The sequence below is a fragment of the Lepus europaeus genome, chromosome 13 (genome assembly GCF_033115175.1).
Source record: "Lepus europaeus isolate LE1 chromosome 13, mLepTim1.pri, whole genome shotgun sequence".
In the NCBI taxonomy this organism is placed as follows: domain Eukaryota; kingdom Metazoa; phylum Chordata; class Mammalia; order Lagomorpha; family Leporidae; genus Lepus; species Lepus europaeus.
In genome coordinates, this window is record NC_084839.1 from 23,588,454 (window position 1) to 23,608,980 (window position 20,527).

Sequence of the window (20,527 nt, forward strand, 5' to 3'; positions counted from 1 at the left end):
ATGAGAAAAGATGTATTTATTTATTTGAAAGACAGAGAGAGACAGACCTTCCATCTATTGGTTCACTCCCCCCAAATGGCCACAATAGCCAGGGCAGGTCAGGTGGAAGCCAGGAGCCTGGAACTCCATCTGGGGTCTCCCACTTGGGTGCCAGGGGCCATCTTCTTCTGCTTTCCCAGGCGCATTAGCAGGAAATTGGATGAAAAGCAGAGCAGTCAGGACTTAAACCAGTGCTCATACAGGATGCTGCTGTCGCAGATGGGGGCTTAACCCTTTGCACCACAACACCGGCCCCAAGAACTGCTTTTACTGCACACCTGAGGTCTTTCTCGGCACCTCCTGCTGGACAGGCCTTGACCCCACAGCAGCTGTACTAATTGCCCCCAGGGGACCTGCACTGCCCTTGTACCTCTGTCCTCTCTCACAATAAGCGATTACTATTGTTCCCATTTTTACAGACAGGAAAGTGGGGCTGTAGGTGACTAACTGAACAAACCAACGTCACTTAGCTGTAAGTGGCAGATCCAGCCCAAGGCCCCTCTCCCCTTCCCTACTCAGGGACAAACTGCACAAGCCTCATTTCTTGCTAGAAGATTCTGCACTCTCGGGGGTTGTTAACTAGAAGTTATGAGAGGCTACTGTTGTGGACTGAGCTCCTGCACCAGGCCCCATCAGATGGAGAAGGAGGGACATCCTGGGCAGAGACAACCCCACGGCCACCACAGGGCTGGTGGAGACGCCATCCATCCAGACCACACCAAAATGGGGTCACTCGTGCTAAATGTCACATAATCAAACAGAAGCTTTATGGAAACAGATCCCAAAAGATGACAGTTTTTCCTGAAAACAGGAGAGTCCAACCTATCTAAGTCAGCATAGCAAGGAAGTCACTTCTGCTTTAACCTTTGCAAAACAGTAACCCCAAGTCAGCCATTAGTTGCTGCTCGATTGTTCTGTTTCCTTGTCCACAGTTCACAGAGCCCATGGTCCTGCCACAGCCCAGTGAGAGCGCTCATTCTCTTGTACAATGCATGCTGCCCCATTCACGAATCAGGAATAAAATCCAATTGATCTGTAACTGAGTTGGTTGCGATCTTGTCTTTTACAGGAACAGGAAGAAATTCGCATCTCTTCCACGCCCTAGCCCCCTGAGGATCGGATCCTGAGGCGGGTGCTTTGCTGCAAATGGGCTACACTTGCTCCCCTGTGCCAGTCGCATTCTCACATAAGCTGTTGCCTTGAATCCACGTGAGTTAGTCAAATCCAAGCAGTTGGGAGAACACTGCTCCCCTGAAACCTGAGACCCCCACCTGCAGGAGGCTGACCCACCTTCCACTTTCTAAAGGCTCCGAAAAGGAGGGAGGAGGACCCACCCCACCTCACACCATCCCCTGTCTCCAGGGTCCCAGCCGCCCAAGTTCTGACTTCCAAGGTAGGGTGTAGGGGGTGGGGCGGGGGGCAATGCTCCAGGATATGAAATCTTAAGAGGTACAGATCCAGGCCAAGTATTAACAACATTCATGCTGATTTGCAGAGTATTTTGCTAGGAAATCCAGGCTTTCAAAATTTTGAAGCGAATTTTTGTCATTGAGCTCCATCCCTGAATTTCATCAAACACCTGATGGATTTTGCAAGTCCTCAGCATAAGCATACCTATCTCAATTCCTATTTTCCGGGGCCAGTGTTTGTGGCGCAGTGGGTTAACACCCTGGCCTGAACCATCGGCATCCCATATGGGCACCGGTTCCAGACCCGGTTGCTCTACTTCCAATCCAGCTCTCTGCTGTGGCCTGAGAAAGCAGTAGAAGCTGGCCCAAGACCTTGGGCCCCTGCACCCACGTGGGAGACCCAGAGGAGGCTCCTGGCTCCTGGCTCCTGGCTCCTGGGTTCAGGTCAGTGCAGCTCCGGCCATTGCGGCCAACTGGGGAGTGAGCCATCGAATGGAGACCTCTCTTTCTCTCTGCCTCTCCTCTCTCTGTGTAACTCTGACTTTCAAGTGGATAAATAAATCTTTTAAAAAAAATTCCTATTTTCCTTGGAATGCCCGTCTCCTGTGGACTTGGGCCTCACCCTGGCTCCTGTTCCCGTGGACTCTGATGTCCACCCCAGTTTTCCCCTTTCCAGTCCACTCTGGCTGGATGAGGGACCTGGAGCTCCCCAGGGGTCACTCCCTGGCCAGCCCCGTAGTGGCTGTTGGGTAGTCTCTGCCCAGGACGCCCCTCCTTCTCCATCTGGAACAATCCTGCTCTTCTTCCAAGTCCCTGCACAGAGCCTGAATTCCAGCATCACAGGGCTGCTGTGGAAACTGAGCCCACAGCGGGCAAGCTCGTGGCACAGGCCTGACCCAGGGGATCCGATTCAGGACAGTTCGGATGGTCCCTGTCACTGCCCATCCACGCCGACCCCAGGCCCCTGCCTCTTACACGCTCTCACGTCCCCGCATGGGGAACACTATGCTCACCCCTCCTCTGCTGAACCTAGAACACCTTGGGGGCAGCAACCTTGCCTTGCTTGTCTTCCGGGAGCCCCACACTTAGTTGGCTCCATGTGTATTTGCCAATAAATCCTCCCGTCTCGGGTTCCAGAGACAGTCGCGCCATGAACAGGCAGAGCGACTCTGTTAGAATTCGCTGCTTGATGTGGCCGTAGCTGTGCCGCTAGTGACATCATGTCGGGCTGGTGACACCAATGGCCATGAGTCATGTTTACTCCAGGGAGTGCCCTTGGCCTGAGCCCCGCCCAGTGAGTCACTGCCCCTCAGAACTGCCTCCTGGGGGTGGGGCGGCCCCAGCCAGTCTCACTGGGCTCCAGTGTCTCACTTTTGGTAAATGGATGCTTTCCTTTCGCTCTTTTATTTGTTTACATTTTTATCTGCTTATTTACATTTTAGTTGAGAGAAACACAGAGAGAGAAAGAGAGAAAGAGAAAGAGAGAGATCTTCCACCCCTTGGTTCACTCCCCAAATGCCCACAACAGGTGGGGCTGGGCCAGGTCAAAGCCAGGAGCCTGGAACTCAATCCAGGTCTCCCCCATGGGTGGCAGGGACCCAGGTACTTGAGCATCACCTGTTGCTTCCCAAGGTGCGCGTTAGCAGGAAACTGGGTCAGGAGCAGCATAGCTGGGACTCAAATCAGGCACTCCCAGGTGGGGTGTGGGTGTCCCCAGTGCTTCTTAACCAGTGCCACCCCCCCCCAATTCCTTTTAAATCCCACAGAACTAGAGGTATTGCAGGGAACAAGAAGCAACCTCCTGTGGGTCTCCTAGCTCCCCCCACTCAGTGAAGGAATGTTCCAGAATAGTGTGCAGATCCACACTCGCCCATGCCTCTGTGCCAGTGCACAGCCACTTCCTCCGCCCCTTCCCTGCCTGCCGCGCGAGTCTACATTGGCCGTTTTCGCGGGGACGCGGCTGTCCGGGGCCCGCCTCCTCCGCAGCTCCCACAAGGCGGCCCACGATCAGGGGACCACTGTGCACTCCGTGCCAGCCGGGGCACTGGGATGCAGCCTGGAGCCCTGCCTTAGCGCAAGGCGGCAGCTGGCGGCTGAGAGTGGGGCTGGGATGTTAACGGCCGGAAATCCTCGGCAAACCAACCCGGGGAGGGTATTTCTGCCTGGCTGACTCCGGAGCCACGAGGCCGAGGACGGCTGGCCGCGCACAAGGCGGGAGCTCGGGCAGCGCGGGCCCGGCCTCGGCCCACCGCCGGCCTCCGTGTCGCTCCGTTTAGTCGGCTCGGCTCTCAGGCTCTCAGATGCCCCCCGCCCCGGCTGCTGGCACTACATTCCCGCGCCATTCTGCAGGAAGACGGGAGCCATTCGTTGGGCGGGGGTCCCTGGGGACACCCCCAGGCCTCCCGGAGTTCCCTGGGAGCCCTGCGGAGAGGGGACCCCGAACTTCCCCCTTGCGGCTCGGGGTACACAGGGCTCCAGCCTCCGCGAGGCATCCTCCCCGCGTCGCCCCGTCAGCCCCTATGCGAAAGGGGACCGCGGCCGTGATTCTCAACCCTCCCCGCACCTGCGCCTCGCGGCCTCTCCCGGGGAGCGCGCACGCCGCGGTTCCTGCGCGCTCCCGGGGTGAGCCGGCGCGGGGCGGGACCAAGAGGGTCACATGACTCCCGGCCCGGAAGCGCTCGAGCCGGAGACCCCCCGGGTGACCCGGGCCACAGCTGCTGACCGGAGCGGACCCTCGCGTCCGCCGCCATGGCCTGGACCAAGTACCAGCTGTTCCTGGCGGGGCTCATGCTCGTCACCGGCTCCATCAACACGCTGTCGGCCAAGTGAGTGTGGGCCCGGCCCGGAGCGGACGCTGCGACCCCCGCGCGCTCCCCGCCGGCTTTCCCAGTAGGCCCGGGCGGTTCCCGCTGTTTAGGGGCCACCCAAGGGGAGGCCGGAGGAATTGTGGACGGGACCGCGCCCTACGCTGGGGGGATCCGAGCCCCGGCCGCGATCCGCCGTCTCTCCCGGTCTCCGCGCCTCCGTTTCCAATCTTTAAACGGGAGGGTTGGATCAGCGCCTACGGGCGGCCCTTCAAGGGCTGCAGTCCCAGCCCGGGTCCGGCCCTTTCAGAACCGAGAGCCAGACTGGGGCCCACCAGCCACAGTGGCAGCACCAAGAGTGTCCCCAGGGGGTCCCTCGGAGAAGAGGGCGCCTTGAAGTGGGGTGGTGTATCTAGATGCAAGCCAGACTTGGAGGCAGGAAACCAAGGGCCAGATTGGAAGTCAGCCCGTAAGCAGCACCATGTGCCCCGGCTGGATGTATTCCCCTGTGGGAGAGGGGCCTTGGGGAGTGACCCGTGAAAAGTGTTGCGATGTACCTGGCGGTGAGTGTGAAAGGTCCTTGGGACCGCCGCATGGTCGTGGAGCCCAGCAGATGGGGGCAGGGGGAAGGGAGGAGTGGGAGAGACCAGGTGCGGGAGGAAGCTGCCAGGCCTGACCCCTGGGATCGGGATCGGGCTTCCTGCCTGGGAGAAGGGAAGTGTGGTTGAGCCAGACAGGACCGCGAGGCAGTTCAGCTGTGATGTGCGGAGGCGAGACAGGAGGATATCTCACAGAGGCTGGGGATGAGGGAGCAAGCGTTGTCTCCCGCGTGAGGTGGGCAGGCAGGCGGCACCTGCTCCTGACCGCTCTCTGCCCCTTCCACTGCCCTCACCTGCCTCTGCCTTCTCTTCGTCACCCACGAGCCGCAGAGCCCGGAGCTGGCCTTTCTCTGGGCCAGTTCCACGGTGCACGTGGAGAGGCGGGCAGCAGCTCTCTGCTGGTCAGGCCTCACTTCGCCTGGGCCTCGGCAGGTCCAGAGCAGGAGGGAGTGGTGTGGTGGTCCCCAGCAGAAGCTTCCCCTCGCTCTGGGCTGCGCCGCAGGTGCCCTGCAGTTCTGTCACGCGTCGCTCAGAGAGACTGACTGCGAGCGCTCTGAGGGCAGGTGTTGGTCCTCACTTGGCGTGCGTGGCCGGTACATCCCCCCGTGGTGTGCCACGGGAGAGAAGCATTCCGTTCAGTTCACCCGGCCTGTGTATGGTGGCTTCCGAGACGGGGGTGACCACGAGACGGCCCCTGCCTTGGAGATGGGGGTGACCACAAGACAGCCCCTGCCCTGGAGATGCGCAGAACCTGAGTGCGGGAGACAGATGTGCACACAGCTGGCAGTCACGGGGTCCTCCCTCCCCCTAGCGGGGGGCTCTGCATGAGCCCCACCTGTCGGCTCTGCCTTGTGGAGAGCTGGTGGCCTCCTGGGCCCTGCGGCCTCCCGGAGGTCACCTCCTGTGTCAAGTTCTTAGCGACAAAGGAGGCCCGGGCTCTGAACGCAGCAGAACAAGTCCTCATCCGTCTGTAGTAGCAGCTGTGGCTCGATCAAGGGCCTCCAAAGTGTAAGTCTGCCAGGGCTGCTGTCCCCAAGGAGGGTCCAGGTGGCCACCTGCTAGGGCACACTGTGCTGACTCAGCGCCTTTCTTTGAAGGGCTCCAAACCGGTCGGGTAGGACACCAGGAGCTCATCAGTTCCCGAGGGCCGCAGAAGCCGCCTGGGAGTCAGGGAGGCGGCTGCTGGGTGGGAGACCTGCGACCTTTGATCCCTGTGCCCTGCCCTGTCACCTGGTGTGGGGCCTTTGACCCCGAGACTGGCCCCAGCCCTGGACTCTACTCCGTGTTCTAGGGCCACAGCCTGCGGTGCTCTCGGAGGGGGAGGACCTGGGGAGCGGCGGTGTCCTCCCTGGTGGGGTTAGCAGCGTGAGACGGCGTTTCTGGCCTGCAGTGGTCAGTGACGGACAGACAGGCCCGCGCCCAGCAGTCCGTTTACCACCAGCGAGCCTGCCCCGTGCCAGCCTCGTGTGTGACTCAGTGGATTCTCACAACCACCCCACGAGGCGGATAAACTCATATCCCTCGACAAGGAGACCAAGGTTTAGAACAATGGAATGACTTGCCTGAGCTCAGCTCAGCTGCGAGGTGGCAGAGTTCAGAGTTTGGCCAAAGTGGCCAGGGTCCATATTGACAACCACCACTGGCGGGGGAGGCTGGGAGCTTCTCCAGGCTTTTTTTTCTTTTAAGATTTATTTATTTATTTGAAAGTCAGAGTCACACAGAGAGAGGAGAGGCAGTGAGAGAGGTCTTCCATCTGATGGTTCACTCCCCAGTTAGCCGCAACGGCCAGAGCTGATCCAAAGCCAGGAGCCAGGAGCTCCCTCCGGGTCTCCCACGCGGGTACAGGGGCCCAAGGCCATCTTCTACTGCTCTCCCAGGCCATAGCAGAGAGCTGGATCGGACGAGGAGCAGCCGGGACATGAACCGACACCCATATGGGATGCCGATGGTTCAGGCCAAGGCGTTAACCTGCTGTGCCACAGTGCTGACCCTTCCAGTCATTTTGGGGGGGGGGGGTGCGTTTAGAATGTTAGCAACAGAAATCACCCCGTCTGATTGCCACTAGTTACACAGCAAATGTCTTCTTTGCAGCGTAACCGGGCGGGAGCAAGAACCCAAGCCACGGAACTGGTCCTGTTCATTCAGCACTATTGTACCCCAAAATCTTCCTCCTTAGGGATTTCTTCCTACTTCCTCCCAGACAAGAACACACAAACCCATGTCCATGGCAGCTGGAATCCTGCAAGTAAAGTAGCGTTTCCAGCCAGCCCGCAGGATGCACTCCTGAACTGGGCAGTCTGTCTGCCTCTGCCCCGATGGGCCGTCTCCCAGCACACCCTGCGCGTCTGCCCCCTGGGGCTGAGAGCCTGCCATGGCGTCCTGCAAAAGGAGCAGCAGTGCTGCCCGGCCCTGGTTCTCAGGACTCGGGCCGCCGGCGAGGAAGAGCGCAGGGGCGCGTGCTTCTGCTGCATGGGAACCATGGGTCCACTCTGCTCTGCCTGCTCAGCAGGTTTCAGAAGGGAGACCCACCCTGGCTGGTGCGGGGGCGGAGGTCACGTGCCTGGGGAAGGAAAAGCCACCAGTCAGGCTGGCCCCTGACCGCAGTCCTGCGTCTCGGCAGGGCTCTGCCTGTGAGTGCTTGCTTCTCCTTTCCGTGGCTTTCTCTCCCCCGGATCGTCTGCTTGAGACCCTACCACGTCTGTCCGCCTGAGCCGTGCGTGCAGGGGTGGTGCCGATTCTGAACCCCGCCGAGCTGCTGCGTCTGAAGCAGCAGGGTAGAGTAGGCACTGAGTGAGGCGCAGCCCCTCCTGAGCTGCCACACAGCCGAGAGGGTGCTGGGGACTGGCCTCCCAGGGCCACGGGCCTCCCCCAGGCTCTCCCCACCCCCTCCGGGCTAACTGTTCCCCTTGGCAGCCCTCCCCACCCGGGGGAGAATTGCCTCGCAGGGTGGCTGTGCCAGCTTGAGGAAGCCTTCAGTCAGGAGGGCAGTATAACACGATGGAAAGAGCTTGAGGCTTGCAAGCAGTGGGATTCGAGGGCTTATGAGGCCAGAAGGCCTCGGTTTCCCCAACTGTAAAATGGGCGTGATAAATCCCTGCCTCACCTTCTTCCCAGGCACTGAAAGATCTACTGGGGAGATTTTCTCTTCCATGGAGACGAGGCGTATCCTCTCGTAAGCCAGAGAGAGGAGAAGTCCCAGCCCTTCTGTGGCCGCCACAGAGGGAAACGAAGCTGGCTCACGGGGCTTGCCAAGCTGGGGGTACGGGGCAAACAGCAGAGCTTCTGTGGGGATGGACACAAGGCAGGCGGGCCTGGGCCAGCCGCAGCGGCTACTTCCTCAGCTCTGCCTGCCAGCCCTGACCACCCAGAATGCTGAGCTTGGAGTTTGGACAGGGCAGAGCCCAGGAGTGACTCACCACCCAGCACGGGCTGCCGAGGCTCCGGAAACTGAAGTGAGCTGGCCTGTGCCTGCCGGGGTGCTTCCTCCCAGGGCCTCAGCCTGGCCCTGCCAGGGCACCATAGGCCTCCTGCCTCGGGGCCCGGGGCTGTCCCCCAGAACAGGTGTCCACAGCCAGGGAGTGGGAGGTTTGGAGTAGGGAGGTCACAGGAGAACTTCAAAGTGTTAGGGCCAGGGCGGGGACCTGATGATGATACAGTTCCTGGCTGCCAGCCCTGCCTCGGGGTCTGATGTGCCCTGTGTGCCTCGGGCCCCTCTCAGTAGGGACTTTCCGTGTTGGAGGGGCCACTAGCCCGAGGCCCCTCCGGCCGCCTCTGCCTCAGCCAGCACCAGGCTCCAGACCCTGACCCAACACAAGGGGAGATGGTCCTTCCCAGTAGGGGAGGGAGGGAGAAGGGGCAGAGGGGACTTGTGTCACACGCTGCCGTGGGTCAGCTCACACCGCTCGCGTCTTCTGACAAGTCATCAGTGTCGGGAGGATCGCCCTGTGGCAGCCTGGCCTGGGTGACCCGAGACGCCCCACTGTCGCTGTATTCTGCCTCTCCCGATGTCTGTAAGAGCCTGAATGGCCCCTCTGCCGCGTGGAGCTCTGAGGTCCCCATGTAAAATGTGGGTCTTCATTGTGACGCTTCAGCGGGACACAAAGACGGTGCACAGTGAACTGTGCAGTGGAAAACAAGGCTGTCCCGCCCTAGGGGGTGTGGCTGTCATCCCCAGCTCGACTGGGGCTGGATTTTGGCTCCTGGCTATGAGGCTTGGGGTCCCTCAGCCCCACCAGTGGGCCAGGAGGAGAAGCCTGGCTTCCTCCCGCCACGGCACCTGCAGAGCTGAGCGGCGGGGCAGCCTGTGCTGGGGACATCCAATCCCTCGGGCTGCAAGCCTGCCCCAGACTCGGGGATACAAAACGATTCCATTTCCCCAGTGGGAGCCCTGCCAGTGGGGCCTGTCCAGGCAGACCTGCCTCCTGGAGAAAGCAAACCAGTCCTTGGGAAGGGGGGGGTGCTCAGCTCCTGCAGGGCGCCCCTACGCCCCAGGGAAGGGCAGGCGCCAGCCTGTCCCGCCCCCGTGGGGACAGTGCCTCTGCACGGGGATCCCGTTTGCTGATGGGGTCTGAAGCCCCGTTCGTTCAGTGGAAACTCCCAGAGCTGCTGTGTGGCCGTGTGCCAGGAGCTGGGGCCGGGAGGGGCTGCACGCTGCGCTGCCTCTCAGCCTCAGGCCTGAGTTGTCCTTACTCTAAGTTGTGCAGGTTGGACCCTGGCTGAGTTGGGGGTGTGGGCTCTGGAGGGGCTTCTGGAGCTGCATCTGTGGTCTGGGCGTGGCACCAGGATGAGGAAGTGGCTTCCGCACGTGCCGCACACACCCTTTTCAAAAAGTCCTTGCTGGAGGCCTCGTGGCCTGGCCCCCGTCTTGTCGCTGCCCAGCACTGGCAGTTCCCACCTCTGACCCGCGCACCTGCTGCGGGCAGCCTTCTCCGTGCCCTGGGTAGACCTCTTCACTCTTGCCCACCTCTCTGCTTTGCTCCGTGGCCTCCTGGGACCGCCCTGTGGCACTCTGTCTGCAGAAGCAAGCCAGGGCCAGAGAGCCAGCCTCCTGGGTGAGCTTGCTGCTGCTCTGTGGCTCCACCCACTACCCATGCCCTGTCTTGCCCGGGACCCCAGGGCCAGGCCACAGCACATCAGGCAGAAATGAGGCCTCCGTGAGCAGGGGTTTCTCTTCCCCCTTGGTGTTGGACCAGAGAGGGCTCCAGGCTTCACTCAGCTTCTAACCAGTCATATCAGAACTCCTGCTCTCCTGTCCACTCACCTCTGACCACACCAATCCCAAGAACCATGAGCCTTGTGGTCCCAGGTCAGTGCCAGGGAGCTCCACTGCCGCCTGGCCGGCCCTGCCCGCTGCCAGGGTCCACGTCAAGCCCTTGCCCTGGGCTGCAGGAAAGTTTCCTGCTTCCCTCCCAACTCAGGGGCACACGGAGGTCAGAATCTGTGTCACACCCGTCCTGCCCACGCTTGGTGGCATTGGCACAGCCCAGGAGACACCTGTGCCCTTTGGGAGCTTGGGCTGGTTATGAGTAAGCCAGGAGCGCAGGGCTGTGCCCCGTGATCTGGTCACGGCTAAGCCAGGAGCGCAGGGCTGTGCCCCGTGATCTGGTCACGGCTAAGCCAGGAGCGCAGGGCTGTGCCCCGTGATCTGGTCACGGCTAAGCCAGGAGCGCAGGGCTGTGCCCCGTGATCTGGTCACGGCTAAGCCAGGAGCGCAGGGCTGTGCCCTGTGATCTGGTCACGGCTAAGCCAGGAGCGCAGGGCTCTGCCTCGTGATCTGGTCACGGCTAAGCCAGGAGCGCAGGGCTGTGTTGGCTGCTCCGGAAAGACGTTTAACAACAAGGAGGCCCGAGTGCTGCACTTCCGAGCACGCACCGTGAGGAGCTGTGGAAGAAGCAGGTCGGCGGCTCTCTGGAAGCATCCCTGGCCCTGCGTTGACCAGCTCAGCATGTGATGTGCCGGTGCTTTCGGAGATGTGTCAACTAACCCGAGATGGCCAACACAAGGGAGCGGTCACCATCTGGCCAGCCCCACGCTGGGCCAGATGACGCACTTGGCTCTGGGCCTGGCCCACCAAACGCTTCCAGAAGGCAGTAGCCAGGGGGGTAGGGGGGGCAGGTTAGGCAGGGCTGGGGCTGCGGAGCCAGGAGATTCGGAGATTCAGGAGAAGGTCAGAAGGCATACGCATGTGTACGGGGCTGTCAGATGGAAGATGAGACGCCAGGGTGACCAAGCCCAGCGTAAATGAAACTCGGGAGAGGGAGCTTTCGTGCACAGATGGCGGGCAGTTCAGAGTGATTGGTGGCCACTGCCCGAAGGCTGCGCCGTGAAGGAGCCTGGACTCCTGGCTGGGCTCAGTGGGGAGGAAGGGGCAGTCAGTTCTCACCGTCTGCCACCGTGCCGGCTGGGGGTTTGTTCCACCAGTGCCGCGAAGTTGCCACCTGCTAAAGGGTCAGCGTTAGAAAGACCTTGCAGCTCCGTGAAGGTTATGTGTGGGTGATCGAATGGTCTGTGTCCTGTGGTCTTTTCCTGGGGCCCAAGTTCCCCTGCAGACCAGAGACTTGGTCTTTTCTGTGCCATGGAGCCCTTGACAGAATGGTGTTTTAAGTGTTTTAAAATGTGCAAATAAAAGCAAAGATTACCAAAGAAGCCAATTCAATGGCCATGAAGTCAACAAACATAAAAAAAAGCAAACTGGTGATACCCACATATGTGAGGTATAAATATTAAAGATTTATTTATTGGGGCTGGTGCTGTGGCATAGTGGGTAAAGCCGCTGCCTGCAGTGCCGGCATCCCATATGGGCACTGGTTCTAGTCTCGGTTGCTCCTCTTCAAGTCCAGCTCTCTGTTATGGCCTGGGAAAGCAGTACAAGATGGCCCAAGTCCTTGGGCCCCTGCACCTGCGTGGGAGACCCGGAAGAAGCTCCTGGCTCCTGGCTTCAGATTGGCTCAGCTCCAGCCATTGTTGGCCATTTGGAGAGTGAGCCAGCAGAGGGAAGACCTCTCTCTCTCTCTCTCTCTCTCTCTCTCTCTCTCTCTCTCTGCCTCTCTATAACTCTGCCTTTCAAGTAAATAAATAAATCTTTAAAAAAAAAAAAAAGATTATTTATTTGAAAGGCAGAGCCAGAGGGGAGTCGGAGAGAGATCTTCCTTCCATCTACCAGGTCACTCCCCAAAGGGCCACAAAAGGGCTGGGCCAGGCCCAGAAGCCATGAACTCCATCCAGGTCTCCACGTGGGTGGCATCTTCTGCTTTCCCAGGCGCCTTAGCAGGAAGCGGATTGGAAGCAGAGCAGCAGGGACTCCAGCATCACAAGCAGCAGCTTAACCTGCTGCACCAGTGCCGGCCCCAGTGCTGTACGTTTCTTATTATGTGACATTAAAAATAGTGGTTCTAACGTGTCCCTTTGATGAGAATAAGCGATACTTTACATGCATAGTGACTAACGTGATAATGAGAATATCTGTGATTTCTGTGCATTCCAGGGGAGGGAGCCCATGCTGGGGCCGAGTCCCCCACGCCCCAGCCTCTTGGCATTGCATGGAGGGAGACAGAACCCTGCCACTCTGCCCGGGCTGACCTTGCCTCTCTCTGCTGCAGGTGGGCGGACAATTTCACAGCTGAGGGCTGCGGAGGGAGCAAGAAGCACAGCTTCCAGCACCCTTTCCTCCAGGTATCTGCCCTCACCCCTCAGCCCTCCCTGCCTCCCAGGCCTCAGGCCAGGAGTCCCCCGGGAGGCCGGGCTGTTTCCTGGGCTCAGCAGCGTCAGCTCCCTTGCTTCCCCAGAACAGGGGCCAGACTTTGAGGGGGCACGGTCCCCTGTGGCAGGCCTGCGTGAGTCCAGGCGAGCCATCGTGCCACCCCATGTTTGAGAACAGACAACGTGGAAAACATCAGAGACAAGCACCTCCTCCCCTTTGGCAGCCCGGGCCCGGACTGGAAATGAAGACAGCCCATTGCTGGACTGGGAACAAGCAGCCTGAAACTTGAGCCCCAGCTCTAATAGCAGCATGCTATGCGGCTGCCCACGAGTCTGCAGGGCTTAGGGGGCTTCATTAGTGGTGGGCCTAGGTGGGTGGTTTGGGGACAGGACTCCATGCAGCCTTGGGAGCGCTGGGACAGAGCCTTGGGCCTCCCGCAGGAGCTGTGTTTCTGTTGTTTGATGTGTTGGGGTTCTGGGCCAGTTTGAAGAACGGTTGTATTAAAAATACTGCCGCCGGTGATGCCCCAGCTCTGAAGTGCCGGCGCTCTCGCCCCTGTAGGCCGTGGGCATGTTCCTGGGGGAGTTCTCCTGCCTGGCTGCCTTCTACCTGCTCCAGTGCAGAGCCGCAAGGCAGCCAGACTCCAGGCCGGACGCCCAGCAGCCCTTCAACCCCCTTCTTTTCCTGCCGCCAGCCCTCTGCGACATGACAGGGACCAGCCTCATGTACGTGGGTGAGTAGCCAGGCCAGGCCGAGAAGGGCTCAGCGAAGCCTACAGGGGCTGCTGGTGAGACAGCGCCTCCCCACCCCACCCTGCCCCCACTCTGCCATGCTCCCAGACCTCACACGCACACACATGCACTTGACCATGGCCCGTGTCCAGCCCTGGGGACCCCGCAGTGGCAGCCTCTGCCCTCGGAGCTAACAGCCTTTGTCTCTCCTCTCCTAGCCCTGAACATGACAAGTGCCTCCAGCTTCCAGATGCTGCGGGGCGCAGTGATCATATTCACAGGCCTGTTCTCCGTGGCTTTTCTGGGCCGCAGGCTGGTGCCGAGCCAGTGGCTGGGCATCCTGGCCACCATCGCCGGGCTGGTGGTCGTGGGCCTGGCTGACCTGATGAGCAAGCATGACAGTCAGCACAAGCTCAGCGAAGTGATCACAGGTGCGTCTGGGGCGGGCCGCGGGCTGCACAGGCGCGTCCCCCACCCTGGCACAGGCCCCGCCGAGGGCACACACCTGCTCTCGGGGTCATGAACAGAGTGCAGGGGAGACTGGTGAGGAGTGTGGCTAGCAGCAGGAGAGGGGGTACGGGAAGAACAGGTGAGAGGAGGGGCTTACTTGTCCTGGGACATCTGCACTGTCACACTGCTCGCCTGGGAGGGGAAAGGAGTGGACGCTCACTGAGCCCAAGCGGGTACTGAGCACTGTGTGTGCGTCATCAGAGGAACCTTCCCGAAGGAGGCCGTGTGGCCCATGTTACAGTGGAGTGGTCACTGGAAACCACCCGGAGGCAGGGTGACACCAGAAATCTCCACCTCAAAGGCCGCCGCTTTGGGCCTCCGGGAGCTCAGTGCTGTCCTGGCAGCCTGTCCCTCCCACCTGGGGAATCGGGCGTGGCCTGTGTTCTGCCCCCTGGCCCTGCCATCACCCCAGGCCCCGCCTCTCCCTCAGGGGACCTGCTGATCATCATGGCCCAGATCATCGTTGCCATCCAGATGGTGCTGGAGGAGAAGTTCGTCTACAAGCACAACGTGCACCCACTGCGGGCGGTGGGCACCGAGGGTGCGTGGGCCCGGGGCCTGGGAGGAGGGCCGGGACCACTGGGAGGGTGAGCCCCACTCCTCCTCCTCCAGACCCAAGCCGACAGATCTGACACCTGCCGTGCCAGGAGCTAGGGGAGGCCAAGAACGAGACGAGCGGGACGCACGCCCACTCTAGAGGACAGGGCCAGGCCACGCGTCTGAGCTTGGCCCACGCGTGCGGGAGCGATGCTCGCTGGCCGCATTCTGACTGTCTCGGAGCAGGAGGGTGGCATTCAAACAGCAGGAGTGGGGGGGGGGGGGGACTGCACGTGAACTTGGAAACCAGTGAGGGTAGCTGCAGTGCAGGGTAGGTTTGATGTTGAGGAAGTTAAGTAGTCAGGAATTAAGTAGGTCAGGGTCATCTCACGGAGAACCTTGACTGGGCAGGTGGATTTAGTCTGCAGGTGACAGCCTGGGAGCAGCCACCGAAGGCTTTTTGAACAGTGAGCAACATCAAAATCATGCTTTAAAAAACAACAGGATTATCGAGGTGAATTGGAGCTGTGCTGCCAGAGCGGGCTGTCAGGGTCTGCAAGAGCCACGAAGCTGGCGGCAGGACGTAAACCGGCCAAATCCATGACGCCACAAACCACGTCGTCTCCACTTGTTTTAAAGATTTATTTACTTGAAAGGTAGAGTTAGAGAGAGAGGGAGAGACAGAGAAAGAGGTCATCTATCCCCTAGTTCATTCCGCAAATGGCTGCAATGGCCAGAGCTGAGCCAGGCCAAAGCCAGGAGCCTGGAACTCCCTCCAGGGGTTCCATGTGGGTACAGGGGCCCAAGCACTTGTGCCATCTTCCACTGCTTTCCCAGGTGCATTAGAAGGGAGCTGGATCAGACGTGGAGCAGCCAGGACTTGAAATGGCGCCCATGTGGGATGCCAGTGCCGCAGGTGTGGTTTGAGCCACCGTGCCACGGCGCCAGCCTCTCGGTGCCGGCCTCTCATTCTTACTCTCTATGCAGTGCCTCAGTTCCCATTCCGGTGCAGGCTCCTCACCTCAGTCCACTCACACTCTGAGTTAGAGAGCTGTGCTTTTCCAAACTTGTGAGAGCAAGGTAGTGAGCTGTAGCCAACATTTTTTTTAAAAGCCTTTAGATGAATTTAGAGACATCAGAGAGCAGGGTCTGTGGTCAGGGTAGCATTGAGAACGGGGCGTGCACACGTTTACAGGATCACAGCATAAACAGTCTAACTCAATCCAGTCAGATGTCACTGAGCTGAAGTAGAGAAAGGGTGACCAGAGCCCATTTAGTATGCCAGGAAGCTGCTGGTGAGACAGATCCCAGGGCGGGCCGCGGGACCCCCAAAGGAGGAGGCCGTGTGGGCGGGGCGTGTTGGAGGCCGGGCAGGTGCAGAAGGTGCCGCGCCTCGCCCCTCCCAGGCTTCTTTGGCTTCCTGATCCTCTCCCTGCTGCTGGTGCCCATGTACTACATCCCCGCCGGCTCGTTCAGCGGAAACCCTCGCGGGATGCTGGAGGACGCCCTGGACGCCTTCTGCCAGGTGGGCCGGCAGCCGCTCATCGCCCTGGCGCTGCTGGGCAACATCAGCAGCATTGCCTTCTTCAACTTCGCGGGCATCAGCGTCACCAAGGAACTGAGCGCCACCACCCGCATGGTGCTGGACAGCTTGCGCACCGTGGTCATCTGGGCGCTGAGCCTGGCGCTGGGCTGGGAGGCCTTCCATCCGCTGCAGATCCTTGGCTTCCTCATCCTGCTGACGGGCACAGCGCTCTACAATGGGCTGCACCGCCCGCTGCTGGCCTGCCTGTCCAGGGGCCGGCGCCCCGCCGAGGAGGGCGAGCATGAGAGACTGCTGGGGGGCGGCCGGACTTCCATCAACAGTGCCAGCTGAGCCTCTCCTGGGCCTCTGCTGCCACCCATGCCCCTCGGTCACCCGGAGCCTGAGGCCCTGCAAGCTGGTGCCCTGCCCCTCCCTGCCAACCCCCAAGGCGGCTGCTTCTACCAAGACGACCCAGCTCGCAGTTCTGCTGCCACAGGCCTGAGTGCAGTGACCGACCCCAGCCCTCCCAGGCCTCCTGCAACACTAGAGCTAAATGAGGATTTCAGAGTCATAAATTAGATCGTCATTACAGGTCACCTAGTTTATGGTTCATAGCAAAATTTGATCCTCCAAAGAGAAGTCAGTGAGCAAGCTGAAGGCAGATCTGAGCAATTTGCCACAATGTGTGAGGGACTCCCTAACCCTGTCCCAACACTGCGGTCCAGCCCCGCCCCTGCCCACACCAGGGGCATCAACTCCCAGCACGCACCTGGTCACTCCAGAGAGGCAGCCAGGGCAGTGGCCTCGGTGCCTTCTGGCCCAGCCTTCTGTGGGCTTTGGTTGTGTGCAGCCTGAGAGAGGAGGAGAGCCTGCGACAGGGAACCGTCCCTCGGCCCACCCCCGCCACGCTCGGCCTGTCCTCGCTCACACCCTCAGGGCCTGCCTGCCTGGGAGACCTTCCCGGGGGCTCTAGGCACCCTTCGTTAGTGGCTCAAGCCCTTTCCCTTCCATCTCAAAGACGGAGAAACTGAGGCCAAGAGTTGTAGGTGGTTTGGCCAGAGGGGTCTCCTGGGGGAGCCCGAGGCTGGGCAGCGCACGCTTCTGCCACAGGCTGGGATGTGACGCACATCTGGAGCCCGGGCCCCACCCCCGGATCCTGCCGCTGAGGGTGATGCGGGGTCCCGGGCGTTGTGCTAAGTGCTTGACTTTCATTCCTGCAGCCTTCAGAGGTGGGTCTGGGTAAGAAAACCAGGGCCCAGAGACTTGTCCGTGTCCAAACCTGTGGGCCCAGCGCCCACATCGTCCCTGCAGGGTCTCCCAGACGGGCCAGAAACCTCTTGCGCAGTTGTCCTCCAGCTGCCCCCACCCCGCAGAGCAGGATGGCAGCCATGGTGGAAGTGGGGTTGGGGGCTGTTGCCACCAGCCGTTTCGCTGGGCAGCTCAGCAAACACCGAACACCTTTAAGGAGACTCCAGGGCGGGGGCTGTGGCCAAGTGAGGCGCTCGGGTTGTGTGTGGCCACAGCAGGTTAGTAGAGCTTGCCCGGGGAGGGTAGCCTTACCATCCTACCAGTCCTGAGTCCCAGGACCCCTGCGCTCCTCTGGGAGCGTGTGTCACAGGAACGTGAGTGGACAGTGAGGGTGGTGGACACTACAGTGACCTTGTCTAAAAAACTGAGGCCTCAGGATGTTGTTTTATACTTTATATTTTTCAAAAAATTGGAAATATTAGAGGTTTTTTTAATATGTAGTTATATTTATTGTTTTACTTGAGAGAGACAGAGGGCTCCCAAGTGCTGCTTCACTCCTCAAATGCCCACAAAAGCAAGGGCTGGGCCAGGCCAAAGCCAGGAGTCTGGAACTCAATCCAGATCTCCCAGGACCAGGTCACTTGAGCCATCACCAGTGCCTCCCAGGGGCTGAATTAACAAGAAGCTGGAGTCAGGAGCCAGTGGCAGGCATTGAACCCAGGGACTCTGATAGGGGACATGCATATCTTAACTGACGTCTTAACCACCAGACTCAATGTGGGCCCCAGACTTTTTTTTTTCCTTTTTCAAATGAAAGAGAAGGGCACAAGTGAGTTCCTGGGGTAGCACCTAGGATGTTGGAGTGGAAAAACTAATGTGCAAGCATAGGAATCACTCGGGGTCCCAGTCGTTCTGACAAAGGAACTGACGTCCAGAACTTCCCCCAGGTCAGCCAGCTACAGGCCAAGCCAGGTTTCCGGCTCTGGGCCCCTGCGCGGCCCGTTTGCCAAGACCTTGTGCTGTGTCTGGGACTTCTTGCACGGTGTTGGGGAAGTGCTTGGTCTTTATTTGAGTGCTGCCCCGGGGGCTGTTGGGGGCATTACAGTGGGAGTTTGTGGTGAGGGGAGGTTCTGTCATATGCCCCCGGCTCAGGCATATCCCTTTGTCTCCAGGAGTGAGGGGGCTTCATGTCCCTCCCATGGCCATGTCAGCCTCCACCTTCCAGGTTAGGCGTGAACGTAAGGCAACAGGTGCAGAGGGCCTTGTCAGCTCTGCCCAGTGGAGTGTGGACCAGGGCTGCTCTGTGCAGCTGCCTCCCAGCCCCAGTGCCTCCCGTCCCAGCAGAGGCCCGGCTCAAGGCCCAGCTTCACACAGAAGGGGAGAAGTATTAAAACACCATTGTGGAGTGAAACCTCAGAATTCACACGACGTGGGGTGCATGGAATTGAGCCCCACCTATGCTCCTGATCCAGCTTCCTAGTGTACCTGGGGAGGCTGCAGAAGATAGCCCAAGGAGTTGGGTTCCTGCCACCCACATAGGAGAGCCACATAGAGTTCTAGCTCCTGGCTTCAGCTTGGCCCAGCCCCGGCTGTTCTGAACATTTGGGGAGTGAACTGACAAATGAAAGATTTCCCTCTGTCACTCTGCCTTTCAAACAAACATAAAGCGAAGCTGCCTGGAGAAAATGTTGAAGTGCCGGCAGGTGTACTCCCCACCTGCTGGAGGTGGGTATGCATTACAGGGCGGGCTTGAGAGGCCTGGCCGTGTTCTGGGGGTGGGGGCCTCCACTCTCCTGTGGAGTCTGCAGGGTGGTGGGACACATCTGGCTTTCCCTTCTGAGTGCAGAAAGGAGCTCTGAAAGGTGGGAGCTTGGCAAGGGGGCTGCACACTGAAATTAGAACAGACCGACTCCTGAAAGTGTGCACTCAAATACAGTCGACAGCCTGCGCTTCGGTGCCCAGGCCAGTCCTCTCCCCGCCCCTCCCAGAGTAGCCCTAGGGGTCCTGGGGCTGGGTTAGTCCTCAGGCGTCCTCCTGCCAGTGGCAGTGACCCCTGAGGAGGACTGAAAGGGAGAGTGGCACCAGAGTTCCCAGCTCTGACCCTACCGCTCAAGGCCTCCCCTGCCCATTGGAGGAAGGGATCTCCTCCACCTCCCGGATGGCCTTGTGGATTGTCACTCCTGGTCACCTGTCCCCTGTCCTCTCATTAACTACAGCTTTTCAAAGCCAAGGTCTATAGGGAGTTCCCTGTGTAGCCATAAGAGTTGATAAATCCCTTTTACTACGAACACTTGGGACTGGCACTGTGGCACAGCAGGTTAAACTGCCACTTGCAACACTGCCATCCCCGATCAGAGCACCAGTTCAAGTCCTGGCTGTTCCACTTCTGATCCAGCTCCCTGCTAATGCACCAGAGAAAGAAACAGAAGATGGTCCAAGTGCTTGGGCCCCTGCCACCCACGTGGGAGAACTGATGGAATTCCTGGCTTCTGGCTTTGACCCAGCCCAACTCTGGCTGTTGCAGCCATTTGGAGAATAAGCCAATGGATAAAATCCCTGTCTCTTTATCCCTTACTCCCTCCCTCTCTCTCTCACTCTTTCAAATATATAAATAAATCTTAAAAAAAAAAAAAAACTTGTAAAAATTGTTAAGGTTCTTCAATCCCAGATTTCCCTTAAACTCAAGAACTGTGGCTCCATCAAGTAAGAGGAGGGACATGGTGAAGACAGACTCCCAGCCAGGCCTGATACGCAGTGAGAGGCTTGTGTGTGGAGCACGGGAGAGCTAACTGTACCTAGAGGTATTAGAGAAAGCGGCACTTGAGCTGGGCATTGAGGGATGAGCAGTATTCCAGGCTTGGGGCGGGGAGGGGGGATAAGAAAGAAAAAGTTGGTCAAGCCAACCAAGCACAGCACCATGTGAGTGTATACCCAGGGAATGTGTTCAAGGGCAGCAGGTGAGCAGACCGCTGGGACTGGCAGCACAAAACAGAGAGTGGCAAGAGGTGAAGCCAGGCCAGTGGCCGGCTGGTGTCAGCCTGGTTGACTCGCCAGGCGTTAGTACTTCCTCCTGCAGCCCGTGGACTACCATGGAGAGTTGTAGACAGGAGCAACGTGGCCCTGGGTAGAAGGCCACCTATTTGTGATGTGGAGACAGGCCTGGCTGGCCGTAGGAGGCGGTAAAGGCAGAGACCAGTACCCACTTTGGATGAACTGGGGTCTGGAAAGGAGACATGGTGGGGAGAACCAGAACCATTCAAGGAGTAGATGCCTTCCTTCTGGAACCTGTTGCCGAGGCCCCATCTGACGCGGTTAAGTTTCTGGTAGAGTGTTGCTCTGGGCTACCCCAGGTTCCAGAACTGAGGTGGGCCCAATGACCATGATCGAGGACAGCTGCAGCCCGCTGAGGAGGCACCGCCTCACAGG

At 59.5% G+C, this 20,527-nt stretch overlaps 1 protein-coding gene across 1 annotated transcript; it reads left to right on the forward strand.

The window, feature by feature from the left end:
• Nucleotides 1–4,109: 4,109 nt before the first annotated feature.
• On the forward strand, nt 4,110–19,715 carry SLC35F6 (solute carrier family 35 member F6). The gene is made up of 6 exons (XM_062209113.1): nt 4,110–4,273; nt 12,450–12,522; nt 13,112–13,283; nt 13,500–13,712; nt 14,222–14,332; nt 15,735–19,715. Exons 1-6 carry the CDS (start codon nt 4,197–4,199, stop codon nt 16,202–16,204), a joined length of 1,116 nt encoding a protein of 371 aa, XP_062065097.1. The 5' UTR covers nt 4,110–4,196; the 3' UTR covers nt 16,205–19,715.
• Nucleotides 19,716–20,527: the final 812 nt, after the last annotated feature.